At 61.1% G+C, this 19,529-nt stretch overlaps 1 protein-coding gene across 5 annotated transcripts in view; it reads right to left on the minus strand.

The window, feature by feature from the left end:
* The window catches only part of KIF26A (kinesin family member 26A), a 42,016-nt gene extending 26,339 nt beyond the window's left edge, over positions 1–15,677 (minus strand). For 2 of the 5 annotated variants that reach the window (XM_053595552.1, XM_053595550.1), the window contains exons 1-3: positions 13,320–13,598; positions 12,821–13,066; positions 1,145–1,597 (exon numbers count right to left, since the gene is read on the minus strand). In XM_053595552.1, the coding sequence (XP_053451527.1) occupies positions 1,145–1,597; positions 12,821–13,066; positions 13,320–13,454 (834 nt within the window). In that variant the 5' untranslated portion in view covers positions 13,455–13,598. Of the gene's footprint in view, positions 1–1,144; positions 1,598–12,820; positions 13,067–13,319; positions 13,599–15,582 lie in introns of those variants that run through there. The other 3 variants (XM_053595551.1, XM_053595553.1, XM_053595554.1) reach the window with 3 other exon arrangements.
* Between the last annotated feature and the right edge of the window lie 3,852 nt (positions 15,678–19,529).

Below are 19,529 nucleotides of genomic sequence, written 5' to 3' on the forward strand. Positions count from 1 at the left end.
GCAGGACAGGATTCTCAGCCTGACTCACACCAGAGGAGGTGATATCACGATAGCACCATCTTCGCAGCCTCAGAGGGCTTGGTAGGCCCAGAAGGTGAGAGCAGGGTCTGCCCCGCATCAAAACTTGCATCTGACTTTGTCCCAGTGACCACGGGTACCTGCCTGCAGCTCTGCTGGTCCCAGAGCTCGTGCAGCCTCTGTGATGACTGGGAAGTGTCCCTGGGAGATGCAGCTTGTCACAGGGCTCTCTGCTCCTAGACGTCCCCATACAGTCACCCCATCCCCTGGCCCCATGCCCACCTCCTGTCCTCTGACCTCCATCAGGCCTCAGCATGGGTCGTTCCCTCTCCTTTCTTCCCTCCTGCTCAGTGAGCCCTGAGCTGGACACTGGAGGCCTCAGTCTCAGCCTCTGTCCTCAGCACACAGATGGTGCCTCAAGGGACACAGTGCCCCCAGGAGGAGGCAGCCCCACATTGGGCAAGGCACAGGCAAGGCAGCCCCCTGTGCCCTTCTGGGGAAAGGCCCCCAGAGCCCCACTACAGTGAACCCACCCTATCCTGAGCCCATCCTGGACCCCTTCTCCCAGATGGAAAACTAGGGGACAGAGCACCCCCAGCAAAACCCCATAGCTGATGAAAAAGTGGCCACAGTGTTGACTCCTTCTGAAGCCCTGGAGCCAATGCCAGCCCAGGGCCCCCAGCCCCCAAGAACATGTGCCCAGAGCTGGCTCCAGGGATGCCATGCTCACCGCTGGTGGGGAACAATTGCAGACACATGTTAGGGCTCTCTGGGGATCTGGGGGGCTGAAGTCAACTAATTGGAGAGGCCAGGCCCACCTGCTGCTGCCCATCCACTTGGCAGGGCTGTGTCACCCAGGCCATGGCACTCAGGCAGCCTGGCCAGCAGGCTCCTCACAAGGGTGCTCACTATACCACCTGCAGTCACCCCATCAGCCCACTGTGTCACCAGCAGTCTCAGAAGCAAGGCCCAAAACTGTCCTTGACAGTTGCTCCTGGGGATGCAGGAAGGCCCTGCCACTCAGCTCCATCAAGGATGGATCTGACCTCAGTGAAGGGTCTGGGGCCTCACAGTGTCATGAACCCCCATCCCCAGTCCAGATAGCCCAGCCACCAAGGGCACTCACCAGGCACGCTGGTGGGAGGAAGCTGTTGACCCTGGAGACACTCCACATGCCCTCCAGGCACTGCTGGGCCTGGATGGTGACCGTGCTCAGTGCCCCCCCAAGGCCCGCAGGTGCCACCGACACCTGGACGCTGGGCCTGGGTGGCCAGGCCACCCCCTTCATCCTGTCAGGCCCCGCATGACTAGGCCGCTTCCCTGCAGGACCCACAGGTCCTGGAGAGTCCCTCAGGCTGGTCGAGATGCTGGGGCCAGTGACCACCACACCAGGGTCTCCGTGGGTGGTGTCAGGGTCCTGGTGGCTGGCTGGAGCCTGCAGCAGGTGCAGGGCCTCCTGTGTGAGCTGCTGCAGGTGTGTGGCACAGACATCACAGCGGCTCTCTGCCTCCGGGCGGCACACTGGCAGGGCCCCCGATGCTGGAAGCTTGTCGAGGAGCAGCGTGGAGAGGCAGGGCTCCTGAGGACAGCAAAGGACAGAGGAGAGTCAGCACCAGAACCCACCACCACACCCTGCCCTATGCAGTGCTACAAGCTCTCGCCATGGCCGCTACACCATCCATAAGTGATTAATAAGCCCGAACAGTTTCATCCCCATGAGCCCAGCAGGAAAATCATTATCAGAGCTTAACAGCGAGGCTGGCAGAAGCCTGACCACTGCTCACCTCCCCACTGTCACAGACCACCCTGCCTGTTACTAACAAGGCAGGTCTATGGCCCCGCACAAAGGCCACTGGGTCATGGGGGACCTGCGAGGCTGGCAACATCTCTTCCAGAGCATGGAGGCGGAACACTGACCCTGCCTCTCCAAGTCTCCACCCCAGTCGGGACTGGAGGAAAATGAAACTGGGGCAACGGTAAATGCAGCAACCCAAGTCAAGCCTAGCGAGGACACTCCTGGAGGGTGAGTCGGGCCAACAACAAGGGTGCCCGGTGGGCAGGCACTGGCCCCCGGGGCCTAAGCTGCTGGGAGCAGACCCCTGCTGCATGGGCCCCATTTCCCTTAATAAGGAGGACTCTGGGTGTCTCTAGTCACAAGGCTGGTGTCCAGAGATGGATAAGAACAAGAGTCAGGGGAACCCAGAGACCAGCCCTACCCCAGCCTCAAAGTCTGGGAGGGCTTCCTAGAGGAGGTGGTGCCTTCCAGAAGCAGGAGGGAGTCAATCTGCAGAATGCCAAGAGGCTTGTTCCCAAGGACCATTACCTATTCACATCCCCTTCCCAGGAGAGCTGCAAAGGTCAGAGTCTGGGCCAGGACCAGCATCTGTCCTGCTCTCAGGGGAATAGGCTAGCCCCTTGGCATCTGCACCCCAAGGGATGAGCCCAGCTGTAGGGCACTGGCCTGGGCAGCCCTCAGGATGGCACCAGCCCAGCCCAGCTGTTTCAAGTGCCACCCAACAGAGTGTAGGGTCGCTTCCCTGCAGGTCACTCTGTCAGCCCACAGTCACCCTTTCCCCTCCCACTGAGGCCTCCCTCCTACTGGCCACACCCCTCAAAGGGATTCCAGGCAAAGCCAGGCTCCAACCAAGCTACTGATGGCCACAAAGGGATCGTAGCCTCCTGGAGCACACCCATTTCTCAGGCAAGGAAGCTGAGGTCATCATCCCAGGGGGTATCTCACTCACCCCACCCACCCTAACCTTGCCTTGCGCACAGAGACTCATGAGGTTCACCCTGATGACAGCTATGGCCCAGGGTGGCCAGTGCTATAAGGGCCACAGCTAGCCCAGCATGAGCAGGTGGTTGCCTCTCCTTGTCCCCAGGACTACCCACCCACACTCCCTTGCTTGGTGTCACTCCCCAACCCCACAGCCCCAGGCAGGCCAGGTGGCATGACTGACCCCTGCTAGGCCTGGCTTTTCTCCAGCCTGGGGTGGAGCCCCTGGGCCTCTGAAGTATGCCTGACCCAATTAGCCAAGGCCCTTCCTCCTGCTCCCCTGAGGGGAATGCAGTTCTACAAGCACTCCAGAAGGGGACAGAGGCCCCACCAAGCCAGCACTGTGGAACCCCAACTTGCTCAAAGTCTGCTTAGGAAAGCCAGACTCCCTCCATCACTCTCTCTCAGGAGCCACCCATTGGCCTAGGCTGAGGGCAGAGCGCCTGTTTTTCAGCCCAGCTCTGATTACACTGCATTTCCACTCAGCAGGAGGTGTGTGAGGGTGAAGGAAGTCCCCACCTCCTGGAGCTACAGACCGCACTGGAAAGGCAGCCTCGACACAGGCCAGCAGGTCTCTACCTGTCTCCCAGACCTAGGGCCTCTGCGGGAGCCCACCATGCCACCCCTACACCCACAAAGCAGAAGGCAGAGCCCTAACTGACCTGAGCAGACACACCCCCCAGGGCTTAAAAGGCAGAGGACAAGAGGAAAAGATAACAGGCTGGGCCATCAGGAAGGGGACCAGCCACTGCTAGGGAGTCCCCTGCCCCATCTGGCCCCAGCACCCAACACCAAAGCCCCAGGTGGAGGGTCTACACTGGGGAGAGGGCCCAGGAAGCTCTGACGTCCACTGAGGGGACAGCCCAGGGCCACCCAGCCACCTGCTCAGCCCAGGACATCTGCGACAGGGTCCTGTTCCCAGCAAGCACCCTGCAGGCTGCCCCATGGCCAAGCCCTTCTGGTGGCCAAGCTTCCCTCCCCAGGATGGGCAGCTGGGCCCACAGGGTTGGGGGCTCTCACCACCCCCACTGAGGCTGCCAGGCCCCATGGGGGCACTGAGAAGCCCAGGTCTGTTGCTCCACGACAGCCACCTGCATGGAGTGGGGCTGTCCTTCCAACCCTGATCACACAGTCAGACAGGCAGAAGCCAGCAGGGCAGCACAGCAACTCGGAGCGGAGTGGGGCCGACAGCAACTCGGAGTCGGGCCGACAGCCCCCCACCGCCATCCTGAACCCATACACGCAGCCTGGTTGGGCTCAGCTGCTTGGGCAGAAACAGCCACTGAGCAGCTAGAACCCTCATCACACACCCTGCTCCAGGGGACCCGAGACCACCTATCTACCGGATGGCCTGGGGCCCAGCATGCTGGGGGCCTGAGACAGAAGGATGGCCCAATGCTGCACCACCCCCGCCCAGAGCAGAGGGTTAGGGAGTCAGGGAGGAAGGTGAGGGCAAGGGTCTCCCAGACCACTGGCTGCTTCCCACACTGCAGACCCCAGAGACAAAGGCCTTCCGGCCTGCAGCCCTACCCCCACCTCCACGCAACAGACACTGACCCTGTTCTGTGCCTCAAGCCACCTCCATGTGGGCAGGGCAGAGCACCATCTCTCACAGCACAGTCCACAGGCCCAGACCCCCAAAGGGTCATTGCCCTGATTTCAGCCACCAGGCCAGCCTATCGCCTGCCCCCCTGAAACTCTAAGCTTCAGGAAGACAGTAATTACTCCACTGCAAAATATTACTTTTAATTTCCTTTTTATGGTCTAATTAAATAGACATTTTACTTGCATTTAGAAAATATTCTTCTTCATCTGATTCAATTTAGCCCTATGCACAGCCCACCTATCACATGCCTGGGTTTTAGGGAGCCTCCCTACTTAAAAATGATGACTTCATATTTTATTTTGTTTCTGGGGTCTGTGGGTTGCCTTAAGTAACCGTTCCATTTTCTCTGGAATGGGAGGCCTACAGGGACTTTACAGGACTACCCACCCTATTGTCACCACCAGGAGACTCCCAGCTGCAGAGCTGGCCAAGACACAACCCATGGTACAGAACAGGAGAGACCAGACCACCCCAAGCTCAGGCCACCAGTGAGGGGAGAGACAGGGAGGGGAGAGGAGCCACATGATCAGGCGCCCAGACCTGTGAGACCCTCTCGGAGCACCCGTCACCCCAACTCTACAAAGGAAGCCCCCACACCCACCCGCATGGCCTCTGGGAGGGCCATCTGACTCAGAGGCCTAGCCCTGGTGCCCAGTTCCTTCCCTGTGCCACCACACAGTCAGGATGCACATGAGAGTAGCCTAGTGTGGGGACCCCACCAGCCGCAGCCCCTATCTCACCCTCCCTTTCCTTCCCGACAAAGCGTGCTGGGCTGTGACCCTGTGTAGCCACCATTTCCGGAGTTGACAACAGGTCCAGGAAGGGACTTCCAGCTGCTGTTGAGGACATTGCCCAGTGTCCTGCGGCCCAGTGGGGGTGGTAGGGGAGTAGCAGTGGGCTCCATTTTCCAGCCTGGAAACTGGCTGGCCACACCTCAGTGCCCCAAAGACCCTACCACCCAGCCAGGCACCTCATTAAAGACCCAGACACTCCCCTGGTCTGCCAGCCAGGACTCTGGGGACCAGGCCCACCCCAGGGGCCAGCAGCTCAGGGCCCTAAACCCCTAGGCCTTTCTCCTCTGCCAGGGGAGGGGAGCAGGGACTCAACCCGGCCCACCCAGCACTAGCTGATACGCCGTGCCCCACGCCCTGTGCCAGGCACCAGCCCAGCTGGACAGCTCAAGGCACAGACCAGCTCATTGAGACCCTGCTCCCCTCAATGGCCTCCCCTGTTCTCCACCCAGCACCATGGCCAGGGTGCTGTGGCTCAAGGGGGCTCATGCAAGGTGGGCAAGGATGACCCCAGCTGGGGGTTCAGGGGCAGACTCACTGGAGCCCACCACTCAGAGGAGGGCTTGTTATGATACGTGGCAACCCAGGAGCAAACTGTGGCCACTGGGTGAGGCCTAAGTCTCCTCATCTGAGCAAGAGGTCAGCAGAGCACCCTCCAGGCTGCAGCAGCCTCCCACTGCCAAGACAGGTCCACCACACTCCAACAGCAGGGCCGCAGCAGGGACCAACCCCACTTGGGAGGTGCTCTGAGTCCCAACAAGGCCAGATGCTGCCGAGGAGGCCTGGCTGGAGAGGGATCGTGAAGAATCAGGATCAGGCCCCAGTCTAGAGAGCTCCAGGTGTGCCTGGGTGGCAAGACCCTGGCCTGCAGCCCTCTCAGCGAAAGACTTCCTGGAATGACCTGGGCTGCTCCACTCTAAAGCCACCCCCAGAGCCCCTCCATGTCCCTGTCCCCACCTCCTCTTTTCTCCACCCCTCCACTCCGATGGTCACCCATCTCAGAGATTTTGATGCTCCCACCCCTTGGAGACCCTTGCCCCATCTTGTCTCCATGGGTTTAATACTAAGGGAGATCAAATGCTGCCACCTCTAGAAGGCCCTCCCGGGATGCCCCCAGCTGCACCTTCCTGGGGTCCTGCCGGCCCGAGCACTCTGCTTAGGACACAAGCTCTAGAGAAAAAGGTATCAGGCTGAGTCTGGCTTTGCAGCCAGGGTAAATCACTTACACTCCCGTCCCCCCACCCCAACCCCACCGTCCTCCTGCCTTGTGAGAATGGCAGAGTGCAGTGTGTGGAGGGTCTGCTGACTGGTCTCTGGCCCACCCCCTGGCCACCCAGCTGCCCGCTCCCCTTGCCCCCTACACATCACACAGCAGCACAGGTACACACACCAGCCCTGTCGCCCCAGGCCCCTCTCCTCACCTGGCCTCTGGGGCAACTGCAGAGGGGACAGCCCACAAGGACAGCCTGCCCCACAGCACCAAACACAGAACACATGCTGCTGGGCAGGACCGGGCCAATTCTCCTCCCATCTTCCAGGGGAGAAGAGACCCAAGGTAGGAGGGCCCCTGCCACCATCCCAGGATCCACTCTCCCCTGCCAGGAGTCCCAGGCCTTCCTGCAGAGCCATGGGGCCCCCCACCCCCCAAAGGTAGCCACCTTGCTCCCTGGCTACCATGAGGATGCCCCTCAAAGAAGCTAAAACATTCCCTTAGGCTACAAAGCTGGGGCAGCAGAGCTAGGGTTTGAGTTCAGGCCCAGTGACTCCAGGGCCCCTGAGCCTCGCCCCCTACCACCTCCTGGTTGGCACCTTGTTAGGTAGCCCTTAAGCCAATGGGAAGCCCCAGCCCCACCTCTGGAGGAGAGGTTAGAAGAGAACACATCCAGAAGAAGAAAGCTCGGAGCCAGGTTGCCCCACTGGAGGCAAGTGTGGGGCATAGGACAGGCCCCGGGACAGGAGCAGGAGGGACCTCGTGGCTGGGCAAACAGCTAAGCCAGGATGGCTCCAGGACCAGCCCTCAGGGTTTGCACAGGCCAGGTTTGTGGCAAGTGCAGAAGTCCAGGGAACTCCCAGGGGAGGCAGCAGAGGCCATGGCCCTCGACCACCTGTCAGGTGGCGAGGGAGGACAGGGACAGGATACTTAGGGAGGCTCTGGAGCAGAGCACTAGGCAAGGGCCAGCACCACATGCTCCACCCAGAGACAGAGGCTGCAGCTCGGGCTGGCATCTGTCACACAGGGTCGGGGTTAACGCACAAGGGGTATGAGAGCACCCATGTAAGGCCAGACACGGTAGCACAGTGCAGCCAGATGCTGGGCTGTGCAGACCCATACATCCATCAGCCTTGCCCCTGCCCCCACAGCCACAGCAGGGGATGTTACCAGAGGGACAGGACCAGGAAGCCCTGCAGACAGCCTCGGGCCACCCCAGCCCCACAGGCCCCTCCTGAAAGACACCCTGCAGAGACCTATGGGGGCGCAGTATGCCCATCTATAAAACCATGATGGGACGTGGGGGTGAAAGTACCCTTAACCCCAGGACAGGGGACAAGCAAGAGTGACAACTTGGCCCAAGGACCCTGTTCCCAGGTGGGGAAACTGAGGCCTGCAAAGGAGTGACCAGGCCACAGGAGGTGGTGGCAGCCACTGGCTCCTGCCCAGGAGAGTCATGTGAGACACAGTGCTCATCCCAGTGGAAAGGGAGCACCCTGGGCTCAGAGATCAAAGGCAGACAGCAAGGGAGTGGCCATCCCTTGCCCCTGGGCCTCCCGGAGACTAGACCACCTACCCTGAACCTGCAACCACCAGGTGAGCAGACTGAGGCCAGACACACTGAGAGCACAATTCGTCCGTTTTTATTCTACTTATTTACTCACAGCCAGCTGACCCGCGCAAAGATCGTGTGCTAGCTACACATAAATCAAGTAGAGATAGTCACGGTCAGAACAGGTAAGGATGATCAGTTCCCATAGGACATAAGAAAAGTCCAGAGCTGAATAGATTTGCTGTGAACTTTCTAGCAGGCCAAGGAAAATGGGGACTAGACTTTTCTTCACTATTCAAGACAAGAAGTGGCTCTTCTGGCTCCCAGATAGGAGATTCTCCCAGGACACTGGAGGGACCCATTTCCTTAATCCACTCCAAACTACCACAAGCCCCTCAGCAAGACTCTGAGCAATTCGAGGTTTGGGGGTGACCTGCAATCCCCCTCCTTTCTCATCTTCCACCACTCAGCAGAGAGGCAGTGAGGCCAGCAACCGCCCCAGCCCCAAGTCAGCTCACAGCCAGACTCCCCTGCAGCAAGCCCCCTCCCCTATGACACAAAGCTAGTACTCAGCCTGTCACCTGTGCTCCATCTCTGCTCCTGGTAGAGGGCACTGGTCCCCACCCCTGGAGCTCATATCCCCCTCAACTGCTCATCCTCATCTCTGAAACCCCAGACCAGCAAAAGAAGATGAGACAGGTACAGCACAGCCCCCACCCCATCACATGCTGAGCCACAAGAGATCCCCAGGACACCATCCACCCAGGTCTCAGGGCTAGACAGTGAGGCTGGACCTGACCTGGGAGCCTCGGGACCCAGACTCTACTGCAGAACAGAGCCCTTCCAAGCCCTTCATGTTGTGCCCTGCCAGCAGGGAGGCTAGCCGGCCATCCCTTGCACAACTCCCCTGGCTGCCACCAAAGCCTGCTCACACCTGGACTCGCCTGGGGATGCAGAACCCCACAGCAGACACACTGCCCTGGCACGGAGGGGCCCAGCCTCAAGGGAGCCTAAGCCAGGTTCCAAAGAGCATGGGGAGTGGCATCCCTGAGTCTGGGGGTCTAGGGACTCTGACCCCAGCTGGCAAATTTCCACCATCAGATGAGTCAGGCCTAGCCCCCACCCACCCAGGAACATAGCCAATTTGAAGGCAATAGACCAGGACACCCAAATTTTGATGTAATCAGAGCTGGACAGATAGCATTCCCACCCACATCCCTGTCAAACACAGATGCGCCCATGAGCAGCCTCCCAGGAAAAACAGGTGCTCACCTGGCCACGGGGAAAAGCAGGGGCCTCCAGGCCCCCAACCCACGACAGCCAGCTCCCTGCATATGGGGAGCCAAGCCAGGGCACAGCACCCTGAGCTATGCACAGGGATGATAGCCAGAGCCAAAACCCTCATGGGCCAGGCCCACTGCTCAGACTGGCACCCCACAGGTGGACAGGGCCAGCCGGCAGTGCTCCAGGAGCTCTCAGGAGACAGTGGGGGTAAGCCCCGCCTGCATGAGCACAGAATCTGCAGGAGTTCAATGGGAGTAGACTATTTTCCCTGTAGGGGCAACAGTCAATTCAGCCCCAGTATCGACACTTCGGAGTCACCGGGTCTCTAGAGGAGTCATCATCTCCATGTGATGCGTCCAGGCAGCAGCTGGAATGGATCCCCAAGCAGAGTTGTACCCTGCCTTGAAGCAGGGAAAGGTTCTTTGTGGGGATGGGGAGATGTCTTTTTTTTCATGGGGGCTGTCACTTTGAGGATCAGGGAGCCCAGCAGCTCTCGGGGTGATCACCAGCAAGTGCGGCATGGAGGGACAGACTGGTCACTCACATTCAACAAATATTTCCCAGTGACCTGCACCCCATGGCTGACCTGGCACAGCTGCTGCCCAGGAGCAATACCCTGGCCTGGGGCAGGAGGTGAAGAAGGTCTGCTGGAACTCATGACCAGTCCATCACGGTGGGAGGACACAGGGCAAGGAGGGATGGGGACCAGGGGGCCAGTCCACAAAGTGTGGCTCCAGGCCACATAGAGTCCTGAAGAGTCACCAGGGAGATGAGGTATGGGGACCTCATAAGAGCAAAGAAGGGGCACGGTGTGAGGGGCATAGTGTAGGGCAAGGGGGCCATGGCCCAGAGGCCCTAACCTTGGGATTCCCCTGTGCACCCAGGCCCAAATACCTAGGGTCAGGGTTAGGGGGTCTTTCTCAGATCAGGGAAGACAACCTCTCAGGGCCCTAACCTGGAAGGAAGAGAACATCCCTCCCCTACACCCCCAGATGGGGCGCTCAGGATCAGAAAGGGGTAGAGAGCACAGGGATAGGGTCCCTGAATGGGGGACCATGGTCTCCCCTCACTGCCCAGTCAAGGAAACTGAAGCAGGTTCAGGGAGACAAGCACACTTGGTGGCCAGTGGGGCTCTAATTGCATCGTCCAGTACCCCAGGGGTACCCAAGCACCCAGGCACCCAACTCCATCAGCAGCAGCAGCAGCTGAGGTGTGCCAGTGCACCCCATCCTGGCACTGTCCATATACCTGGAAAATGGGTACACAGATAGTTGAATGTTACAGAGGAGTGAACGGAGGCCAAGAGCTCCCAGGGAGCCTGCCCAAGGCCCCACAGTGGGAGCTGGCTGCTGGCTCAGAAGGCAAAGGGCCAGCTGGGAACAAGCCCCGGCAGGGAGCCTGGGGCCAGAGTGTGGCTGGCTTAAGGAGCAACAAGTTCAAGGGAACCCCACAAACTGGCCCTACACCTTCCAAGCTGAGACAGGTAGGGGGCCTTGAGGCCAGGGCCTCTAATAGCCAGGCAGGGCCAGCTCAGCTTCAGGAGTCCAACAAGCCATCTCACTTCTCTGGGACTCCAAAGATCCAACCAAGAGCCAGGCAGATGCAGGTAAACTCCTCTGTAAACTATAAAGTGGTGTCCTCCAAGAAGCTCAGCTCCCCGGGATAAAATATAAGAAACAGACACCAACTCTAAAATCCCAGCGTCAACTGGCCTTGGAGAACAGAACCCAGAGCCCTAGGACAGGAGTCCCAGGAACATCTCCTGGGAGCTCACCCACAGCCACTGACACGCAAGGCTCCTCAGCCACCACAGATATCTCCGGCCCACCTGAGAGCCGGGAAGTGTCATGAGCCCTCTCAGCTGCCCCCTCCTCCCTTCCCTGAAGGAAGCTTTCAGGCAAGGGCTGCAGCCCAGGTCCTGGGAAGAGGACAATGGCACCCAACAAGGTCCCAGGCACTCAGGGGCAGCCCCGATGCCCTGTGGCTTTCCATCCTCTCTGCAGAAACAATGGACCACAGAGTCTTCCCTCCCCCATGCACAGCACCCTCAGAATGGCCACTCCCATCTGACAAAGGGGAAGATACACAGAAGGAGAGGGGGTATCCAAGCAAACAGAGCCTTGGCCCCCACCCCCAGGCTATTAGGCATAGGGCTAGCCAGGGAAGGGGTGAGCCCCCACCTGGCACTGGCAGGGAAGAACCAGTATCAAAGGTCGAACTCAGGAGAGGCTAGAGATGGGTGGTTGGGGGGCTTCCCTGATGGGCCTTCTACAGAAGAGGCCACTGAGACCACCCCTAGATGAGAAACCTCGAATCCACCAGGGACTGTGTGGCCCGCAGCTCTCTCCACTGGGACCACCCCTCCCCCACTAGCTAGCCCCATCCCCTAAGCTGGTCCAGGCTGCGACTGCAGCATCACTGGGCAAGGGCCCCTCCAAGGTGTGCAGACCAACTCAGTCACAAACACCCCTCCTACCTCTGAGCTGTTCCCTATAATGGGGTAACAAGATGGCCCTCAGGTGTCCTGCCCAAGTCATCCTCTCCTGGGAGCCCTCAAGGGTCCTCTGCAGCCTTTTAAACTAGATACAGGCCGTCTGGGCAGAGCTTGACAAAGGCTACAGGCTGCCAGGGCAGCAGCTTCCAGGGGGCCAGCCCCACCCCAGGACAGGCCATCAAAAGAGACTGCCCTGGGCCTGGGGTTAGTGCCTGAGACAGAGATCAGACTCACACCCTGCTGGACAGAGAACCCACCCCCAACCCACACAGCCCTCCCTGGAGGAGTATATTTAGATTTGGTGGAACCCTAGACTTCCCAGAAACTCTAAGAAAGACTTAGGTCAGGCGGCTGGGCTTCCTCTGGAGACCCCCCACCTCCCCAGCCTTGCGAACTTCCAGGGCACATTGTTCCCTGAAACAATGGTCCTTGCTCTTTCCAAGACCAGGGCAAGCCCACTGGCTCAAAAACACAGTAGAGAGCTCTCCCTGGCAAGCACCTGCCAGCTGTGGTGGTGCCTGGGGAGTCCAGGGGCCCAGCAACTCAGCTCCCAGATGTGTGGTCACTGCCCATGGTGGTCCCAAGACAAGTGGGACAATAGCTCTTACCAATGCTACTGGCAGAGGGGCAAGGAGAAATACTCCCCCGCCCAGCTGCGGGTGGGCAGACACCCTCCATGCCCTTCCGCCCCAGGTGTGCCATTTCCAGACACCTGGCTGGGAGCCCAGGTGCCCCAAGGGTGGCAACACACCACATAACCTCTGGCTGCAGGCAGGGGAGGAGCTGCCCCACCCTGGGTGGAGTCCCTACCATGCCACTCTCCCCTTCCGCTTCCCAAACACAGATGTGTACCTCCACCTGTGGGACCTCTGCACTAGAGAAGAAACACCAGTCCAGCCACCCAGCCTCACGGTCAGCAGAAGCCCCTTAGGGTGAGCTGCCCCAACTCTCCCACACTGTGTCACAGGCAGAGAAACTGAGGTTCACAGCAGGGCAGGAGTGGAACCCTGCCTCCTGAGAAGTCCTGAGGTCTCCCAAGTTCCAGCCTTACCCTGGCTGGAGCACCTAGCCTGAGAAAGGGTCACTTACCCGGAGGGGAGTCCCAGGCCCGCTGACCAGCTTCCACGCCTGTCGCTTGAGCTCCACAAGCTTCGTGTGGCAGTGGCGGCACCATCCGCCTCCAGCAGCGGAGTGGCCTTGCTCTGCGCCGGCGCCAGCGCCCTCGGGCGCAGGGCGGCTGCCACATGGGTCCTGGTCAGGCCCGGCGGGCAGCCTCTTGAGGGGGGGCACCTCCAACAGCGGCAGCTGATCGTGGGCCAGGCTGCCTTCGGCCACCTGCGGGGAGTGAGGCGGAAGGGGACAGTGAGCCCAGGCCGCCTCGAGACTCCAGACCTCTGCTCACCAAACTCCAGAGTGAAGCTCTCACCAAAGTTAAGAAAGAGCACTGGGAGCGAACTTGGTGATCACCCCATCCCTCCACCACTGGAGGTCCCGAGCGCAGATTCCCCCAACCCCCACCCCCGGCCACAGAAGGCCCGATACCCCGCCTTGCTCTGCTCAAGGCCCGGCAACCAGGCGCCCCGCGCACCCATCGAGTATCTTCGTGTCCCGAGTTCTGTCCTGGGGAGTGCCCGCCGGGCCCACGCCGCCCACATCCCTCTCCAGGCCCGGCCACGCGTACCGCGGGCTGCGCTGCACACAGGGGGGTGCCGCGGCCGCCCATGGCCTGGGCGCAGGAAGGGTCTGGCGCGCGCTCCTGGACGCGCTGGCTCTCCTGGGCGTCGCGGCTACGTGATCCGGCCCAGGGGCGACCCCATGGCCCGGCTCGCCGCTCGGAAGTTCGTGGCGCCTGCGAGTGGAGGATAGCTTGCGGTGGCCGCGGCGAGCGCGCTCCGGAGTAGAGGACGGGGGAGGGGCGGAGAGGGGGCGGGGCTCCGGGGCGGGCGGCCAGGGACCACAGCCAGGAGGGCCGCCCCGCCCTGGCCTGGTGCCCGGCGGTGACTGGGGCTGGGAGGCCCTGCTTCCCGTGCTGCCCCGCCCATTCCAAGGACCCCAACCTGTTAGGTGAGTCCCTGCTCTGAGGAGGGACGCCGGGGGCCGCGGGCAGACACAAGTTATCGCGCGCATGCGCCTCCTCCTCCTCTCCTAGGACACTGGGTTTGTGCGTCTCCCGGGAACGAACATCCCCCTCTTCACTTTACAGGCGGGAAAACCGAGGCCGCAGCGCAAACGGTCTTAGCCAAATCACACAAAAAGATGGGACGAGAAAGAGGCTCAGACCCCCGGCCCCAGACTCCCAGTCGCTTTGGCCAGTAAATCCAGCGCACTGTGCTTCTCTGACCACACTTTGGGTCTAACTGTCGCTCGTGGGTGAGTGTCGCTGAGGTCTGCGCCTCGGGACGTGCAGTGCCTGTATGGTGTATCTGCGAACGGCACGTGTCTTTGCAGCCGCGCGTGTTCCCGAAAGTGGGTGGGCGCGCCGTGCCTCCGGGAAGCTGTAGGACGTGGCGCGGCTGGCCCTGCGGGTGAGCGCGGGACCTGTTGTCAGCAGGCCTAGCAGATGGGAACTTAGCTCCGGAATTAATTGCCTGTTTGTCTCCAACTGGGAGGTCGCCCCCCTTCCCCGGCGACCAGTTGCTCCCGCCCCAGCCGGGCCCCAAATGTCGCCGCAGGACGGGGCCGCAGGCGGCTCCAGGGTCGGGCTCCGGGTCAGCCCGAAACCCGGGGTCAAGCTCCGAGGGTGCGGCGGCCCGCTCACCGTGACGCCAGCGCCCCCTGCGGGCCGCCGCGCACACAGGGCTCCGAGGCTCAGGGGACGCTCCGAGCCGAGCGTCCCAGCGCCGAGGCACACCCGGAGGTCTGGAGTCGCCCGGCCAGAGCAGGGGCCTGCTGGCTCCCCACGCGTACCATAATACCTCGACACAGACGCGAGCAGTGGAAGAGATTCTTTAAGCTTTGCCCGCCTCCCGTTTTGCTTGGACAGCCCTCCCTCCCCACATACAGTCCCCAAGAAAGTGGGGTGTATTTCTCACTGGTTTTCCAGGTCGTTTATGACCTGAAGGGTTCGAAAACGTTGAGGGGGCTGAGGAATAAAGTCAGTAAATGTTCCCCACTTTCACTCTGCGATCCCAAAGCCGCCAGCCCCCTTCTGCCCGTCCCAGAGCCCAGAAGCCCTTCCTCTCCCCATGTCATCGCGCGCAGCCTCGTGAAAGAAAACCCATCTGGGTGTGGGTACCCCCGAACACCACCCGCACCCACCCCGCCGCCACCCGAACTGCCAGCAGACAGCACCGCCCTCCGCTGCTCAACTGCTCTGGGACACACACCCTCTATGTCCCCCTACACGCACGTTCCCCAAACGCACCCTCAGAAACACGCAGCCGCCAGGAGCCTGAACCTGCGCCCATGGCCAACCACACCTGCAACTTCAGTTCTCCCACCTCTGTGGCGCTTCGGGAAGCGCGAGCTCACACCCTACACCCGGGTCCCCCGAGGGGACCAAGACACAACCCAGCAGAACTCAGAAGTACACCAAGGAGCTGTAGTCACCTCAGGGGATCGGGATCAGCCGAAGGACGCTTAAACCCTCCCTCACCCTCCCATCCGAGCAGGGCTCAAGGTGGGACCTGGAGTCCCAGCGCTGCGCTCTCAGGCCTCAGGATCGGTGCGATCTGGGAGATGGGCCAGCACTAACGGAGGAAAGTGCGGTGGCGAGTCCCCGGCCTGGGCTGCAGGACTCGGCTCCAGACCTGCCGCCGGCTTCCTGGCTTGGTACCGTGAACCGCGAGAGCCGCACCCGCAAAGTCGCGGGACAGCGCCTCCGCCGCCAGCCCCGCTCCGCCGGCCCTCACCTTGCCTCGCCGCCGCAGGAGGTGGCTGGTGAAGCCCAGGATGATCTCGGAGTCCAGGTAGAGCGCCCCCATCTCCAACAGGCTAGGAGCCTTGCGGGGCGCGCCGCGGGGCGGCTCGGGCGGCCGGGGCAGCGCCATGGAAGAGCGGAGCGCGGGGACCTGCCCCGAGAGCCTCCTGCCGCCGTCGCCGCCCCGCCTGCGCGCTCCCTGGCCGCGTGCCCGCCGCCGCCGCGCCCCGCACAGTGCAGGACCGCCTGCCAGGCCCCCAGTCCTCGGCGGCCGGCTCCCCCGGCCCTGCGCTCGTTCCGCGCCGCGCGCCCCCGCGCTCCGGCCCCGCCCGCCTGCGCCGACAGCGCCCCCTCCGCCCGCGCGGCGAGCCAGACACCCGGACGCGCCGACTGGAGGTGGAGGGGGGCCGCGGCCCCGCTGACTGTGGGCGGGAGGATGGGGGAGCATAGTAGGGTCTCGGTCCGCACGCACCTTAATCGCGCGTCCCCTGACGGTGGCGTCTCCTGCCGGGTATTCTGGCAGGGGAGCACAGGGAGGGGGCACGGGGCTCTTCGAAACCTCTCCCGGCAAGGCCGAAATCGTCAGCCTCTTGCCCCTCCAGTCTGTTCTGGGGACCCCAACCTCGGAGTCTCTGTCCATGGAGACGCTTAGGGAACCCAGTGGCCTGTACTCTCCAAACCGCCCAAGTCCCAGGGCCGCTTCCTATCCAGGGAGGCTCTTTGAATACCCCTAATACAACGCCCCCACCTTGGCCTATGGACCCCCAAGAGGCCGTTCAGTGAGACCTGCAGTCTGTGCCTTCACTCCAGGCCCTCGATTCTGCAGATGCCACTTGCCTACCCTACTCCTGATCCCTGCTGTTCCCTGATTCCTGCAGAGTGAAGGATTCCTGCTGGCCTCTGAGCGTGACCAGAACCCAGGCTCGGGTCCAGAACCCGGGGTGCAGGGCCGGGGGAGAGAGGGAGAGGGCTCTGCCAGGACAGAAAGTCAAGTCAAGATCCTGTCTGACTCTAGTGCAGGCGGTGGGACGCCTGGCTAGGGGGAGGAGGAAGCAGGTAGAGGGAGTCACCTAAATCACAGAGGCCCACAAGGAAGGCCTTTGAGAGTTAGGAGGTGTTTCCCACGCTGCCAGGGAGATGATGAGCCTTGGGCAGCACCTGGAAGCTGAGCGGGCAATGGCGGAATGAGCCTTCCTGGAGAGCCATGAGCACCCAAGGAGCTGGCTGAGGTGTCCTCTGTGCCGCCCCCCGCCCCCGCCCAGCGCCCCTGTAAACTCCCCTGGGAAGGAACATGGACTCTCCTGCCCTCCACTCCACCGCGGGCAGGAAGAGTCTTCGGCTTACCAGGTCCTAGCCCGGAGAGCCCAGGCTTCCATTCATTTGTCTCCACAGACTCCTAAACACTACCTTGGCAGGGCGGCGATCACCACCTACCCAGCCCCCACCCGGGCTCTGGTCAGGAGAGAGGCCAGGAAGGACTGTCCACCTCCCTCCCCCTCAGCCTCTCTGGGCTCGGATCAGGAGGAGTTATGAAGGGGGGGGCACAGTCTTCCCCCCCACTCTGGTTTCTCTCCAGGAAGACACTCTGAGGACCTCCCACCCTTCTCACCAGGACTGGGGAGGACTGTCCTGCCCTCCTCTCCCCCCATTCTGTTTCTTCCAGGCCCCTAAGCCTTGAGGGAGGGGGAGGCTCCCTCCAGTGGACCAAGGGCTTCTGGGAGGAGGCCACACGCCATCTCAGCGGATTGATTAAAGTCATTGTGGGTATTTTTTTAACATTTAATTTACCAGGCACGCAGCGGCCCGTCAGAGCTGTCCCAGGGGAAATCTAGACCTAGGGAGCAAAACAGAAAAAACCTGCCACAGAGAACAGACTCACTGATGGGTTTAATCACTGGAGCTCAGCTCCCAGTTCCAGGGCACAGCTCAGGGTTTGTCAAGCAGAGAAGGAGTGTGCACAGTCAGGCCACAAGCCACGTAGAATGGGGACACTTGCTGGTCACTGAGTGGGCCCCTCCACCCCCTCCTGTCCTCTCTTGCCCTCTCCCACGCCCCATCCTCCATCGTCAGCGGGTCTCACTGCTGTTTCTGGGGCTTCAGCACCATGGCCAGCGCCAAGAGAGTGGGGGCTCCAGCTGGGGAGGCAAAGTGGGACTGGTTGGGGAGTAGACAGATGAGGGCTCTCCGGGTCGTCTGTTTTCCATCACTCATTTGCTCCATCGCCCTGGAGTGGCCCTTCATGCAACCCATCCACCAGGGCACACCTGATGGTGGGGCTGCCACCTCTCCCTCAGATCCTGGCTCTGCCTGTCACCCAACAGGTCTCCTCTCTGTTCCCAAGGCCCACTCAGGTGCTTGCCCCAGTGGAGAGGCTCTTCCCCAGACTTCTGCCACCCTCAATTCTCCGGTCTTTTCTGAAATGCCCTCCCAGCCACTCCAGCCCTCCTATTCCTTTGTGTGCTCCTTGGCGCTGACCACAAGCTTCCCTGAACTTTTCTTTCATCTTATTGTCTGTCATCGCCATTCAGGCATCAGCTTCATGAAGGCAGGAAATGTGGTGATTTCCCCAGGCTCTGGAGCAGAATAGAAACATGTTTACATTTGTTGAAGAAATAGAGAAATGCAAGAGTCCCAGGCCTGCCTCCATGCTGACCTCCACCTGCAGAGGGCCCCCTGCCCTCCTCAGCTTTGCCTGAGCCTGGATCTCTCTGCTCTGGCCTCCTCGCTGCCCCAGACAGGCTTCTCCCTCCAGTCTCACCCAAGGCTGCAGTGCCAGCCCAGCCCAAGTCAGCTACATTGGCCCCATGTGACCCAAAAGCCAGTGTATGGCACCTGGCTGTTCCAGCCTAAGAACACTTACTCAACCCACTCCTGACCCACCAGCACCTTCCCAGGTCCTGGGAGGAAATGTGAGCCACACCGGGTAGCTCCCAGCCTCACTGCCATGGGAGCCCTGGCCCTGCAGCCCAGCCTGCATGGCCACGGCCGGGGCTCCCCTCTCTGCACTCAGCTCCCTTCTCCCTTCTCCCTTCTCCGGCAGGGTCTGGCTGCCTGGACATCTTTCCACATCCCTGACACCTGGGTCTCTGCTCCTGCCAGCCTTGTCTGGAATGGGAACACTGCCACTTGTGGCCAGCAGATGGCACATGTTGGCCACAGTCTGTGGCCAGCAGACTGCTTAACAGAGCACTTGGTCCAGTTTCCCTGTTATTCAAATAGGGAAACAGAGGCCCTAAAAGGGGGGGGAGGGGCTGTGCTTGCCTGAAAGCCCAAAAAGAGTGAAAGGTGCACCAGGGCATGGAGCCCAGAGTTCCTGCCTGCATGACCGGAGGTCCTGCCAGCCCTGTGACCTCACTAGTGTCCTCTCCATGCACTTCCCTGGGTCCCCCACCCCATGTCCCTGCCTTCCTTCTCCCCTCCCATTCCTGCTGCCTCTCCTTTAGCCCTCACAGATTGGGCCCCACCTCCAGCTTGAGGACAGATAGTGACAGGGCAGAGAGCCACAGCAGGGGAGGAGGACATGTGGTGTGGGAGCCCTGCTAAGGGCTTGCCTGAGGGTGCATTTGGAGAACCTGGGAAACCCCTCAGTATAGCTGCATCACCTGGACAGCTGTCCCTGTGCCAGAAATGGCCCTGCTGCTTCCTGAAGAGCCCTTGGAGGGAATGTTACATACAGCCCCTCCCAAACTCCCCTGCCTCTCCAGAGCTTCTCCTGGGTAAAGGTAGAGTCCAGCTTAGCTCTGGATGTCCAGGGGCCAGGGCTGAGCATGAAAGTGGCCTCATGCACACATCCTGTGTGTGTGTATGTGTGTTGGGGGAGGGGAGAGAAATAACAGTTTACACAGAGTGTACAGCTTGGTGTGCCCCACAGAGAATGAGCACAGCACAGAGGGTGTACGGAATGAGTGGAGATGTGGCTGCTGAGCGAGCTGTCGTCAT

The sequence above is a fragment of the Nycticebus coucang genome, chromosome 6 (genome assembly GCF_027406575.1).
Source record: "Nycticebus coucang isolate mNycCou1 chromosome 6, mNycCou1.pri, whole genome shotgun sequence".
In the NCBI taxonomy this organism is placed as follows: domain Eukaryota; kingdom Metazoa; phylum Chordata; class Mammalia; order Primates; family Lorisidae; genus Nycticebus; species Nycticebus coucang.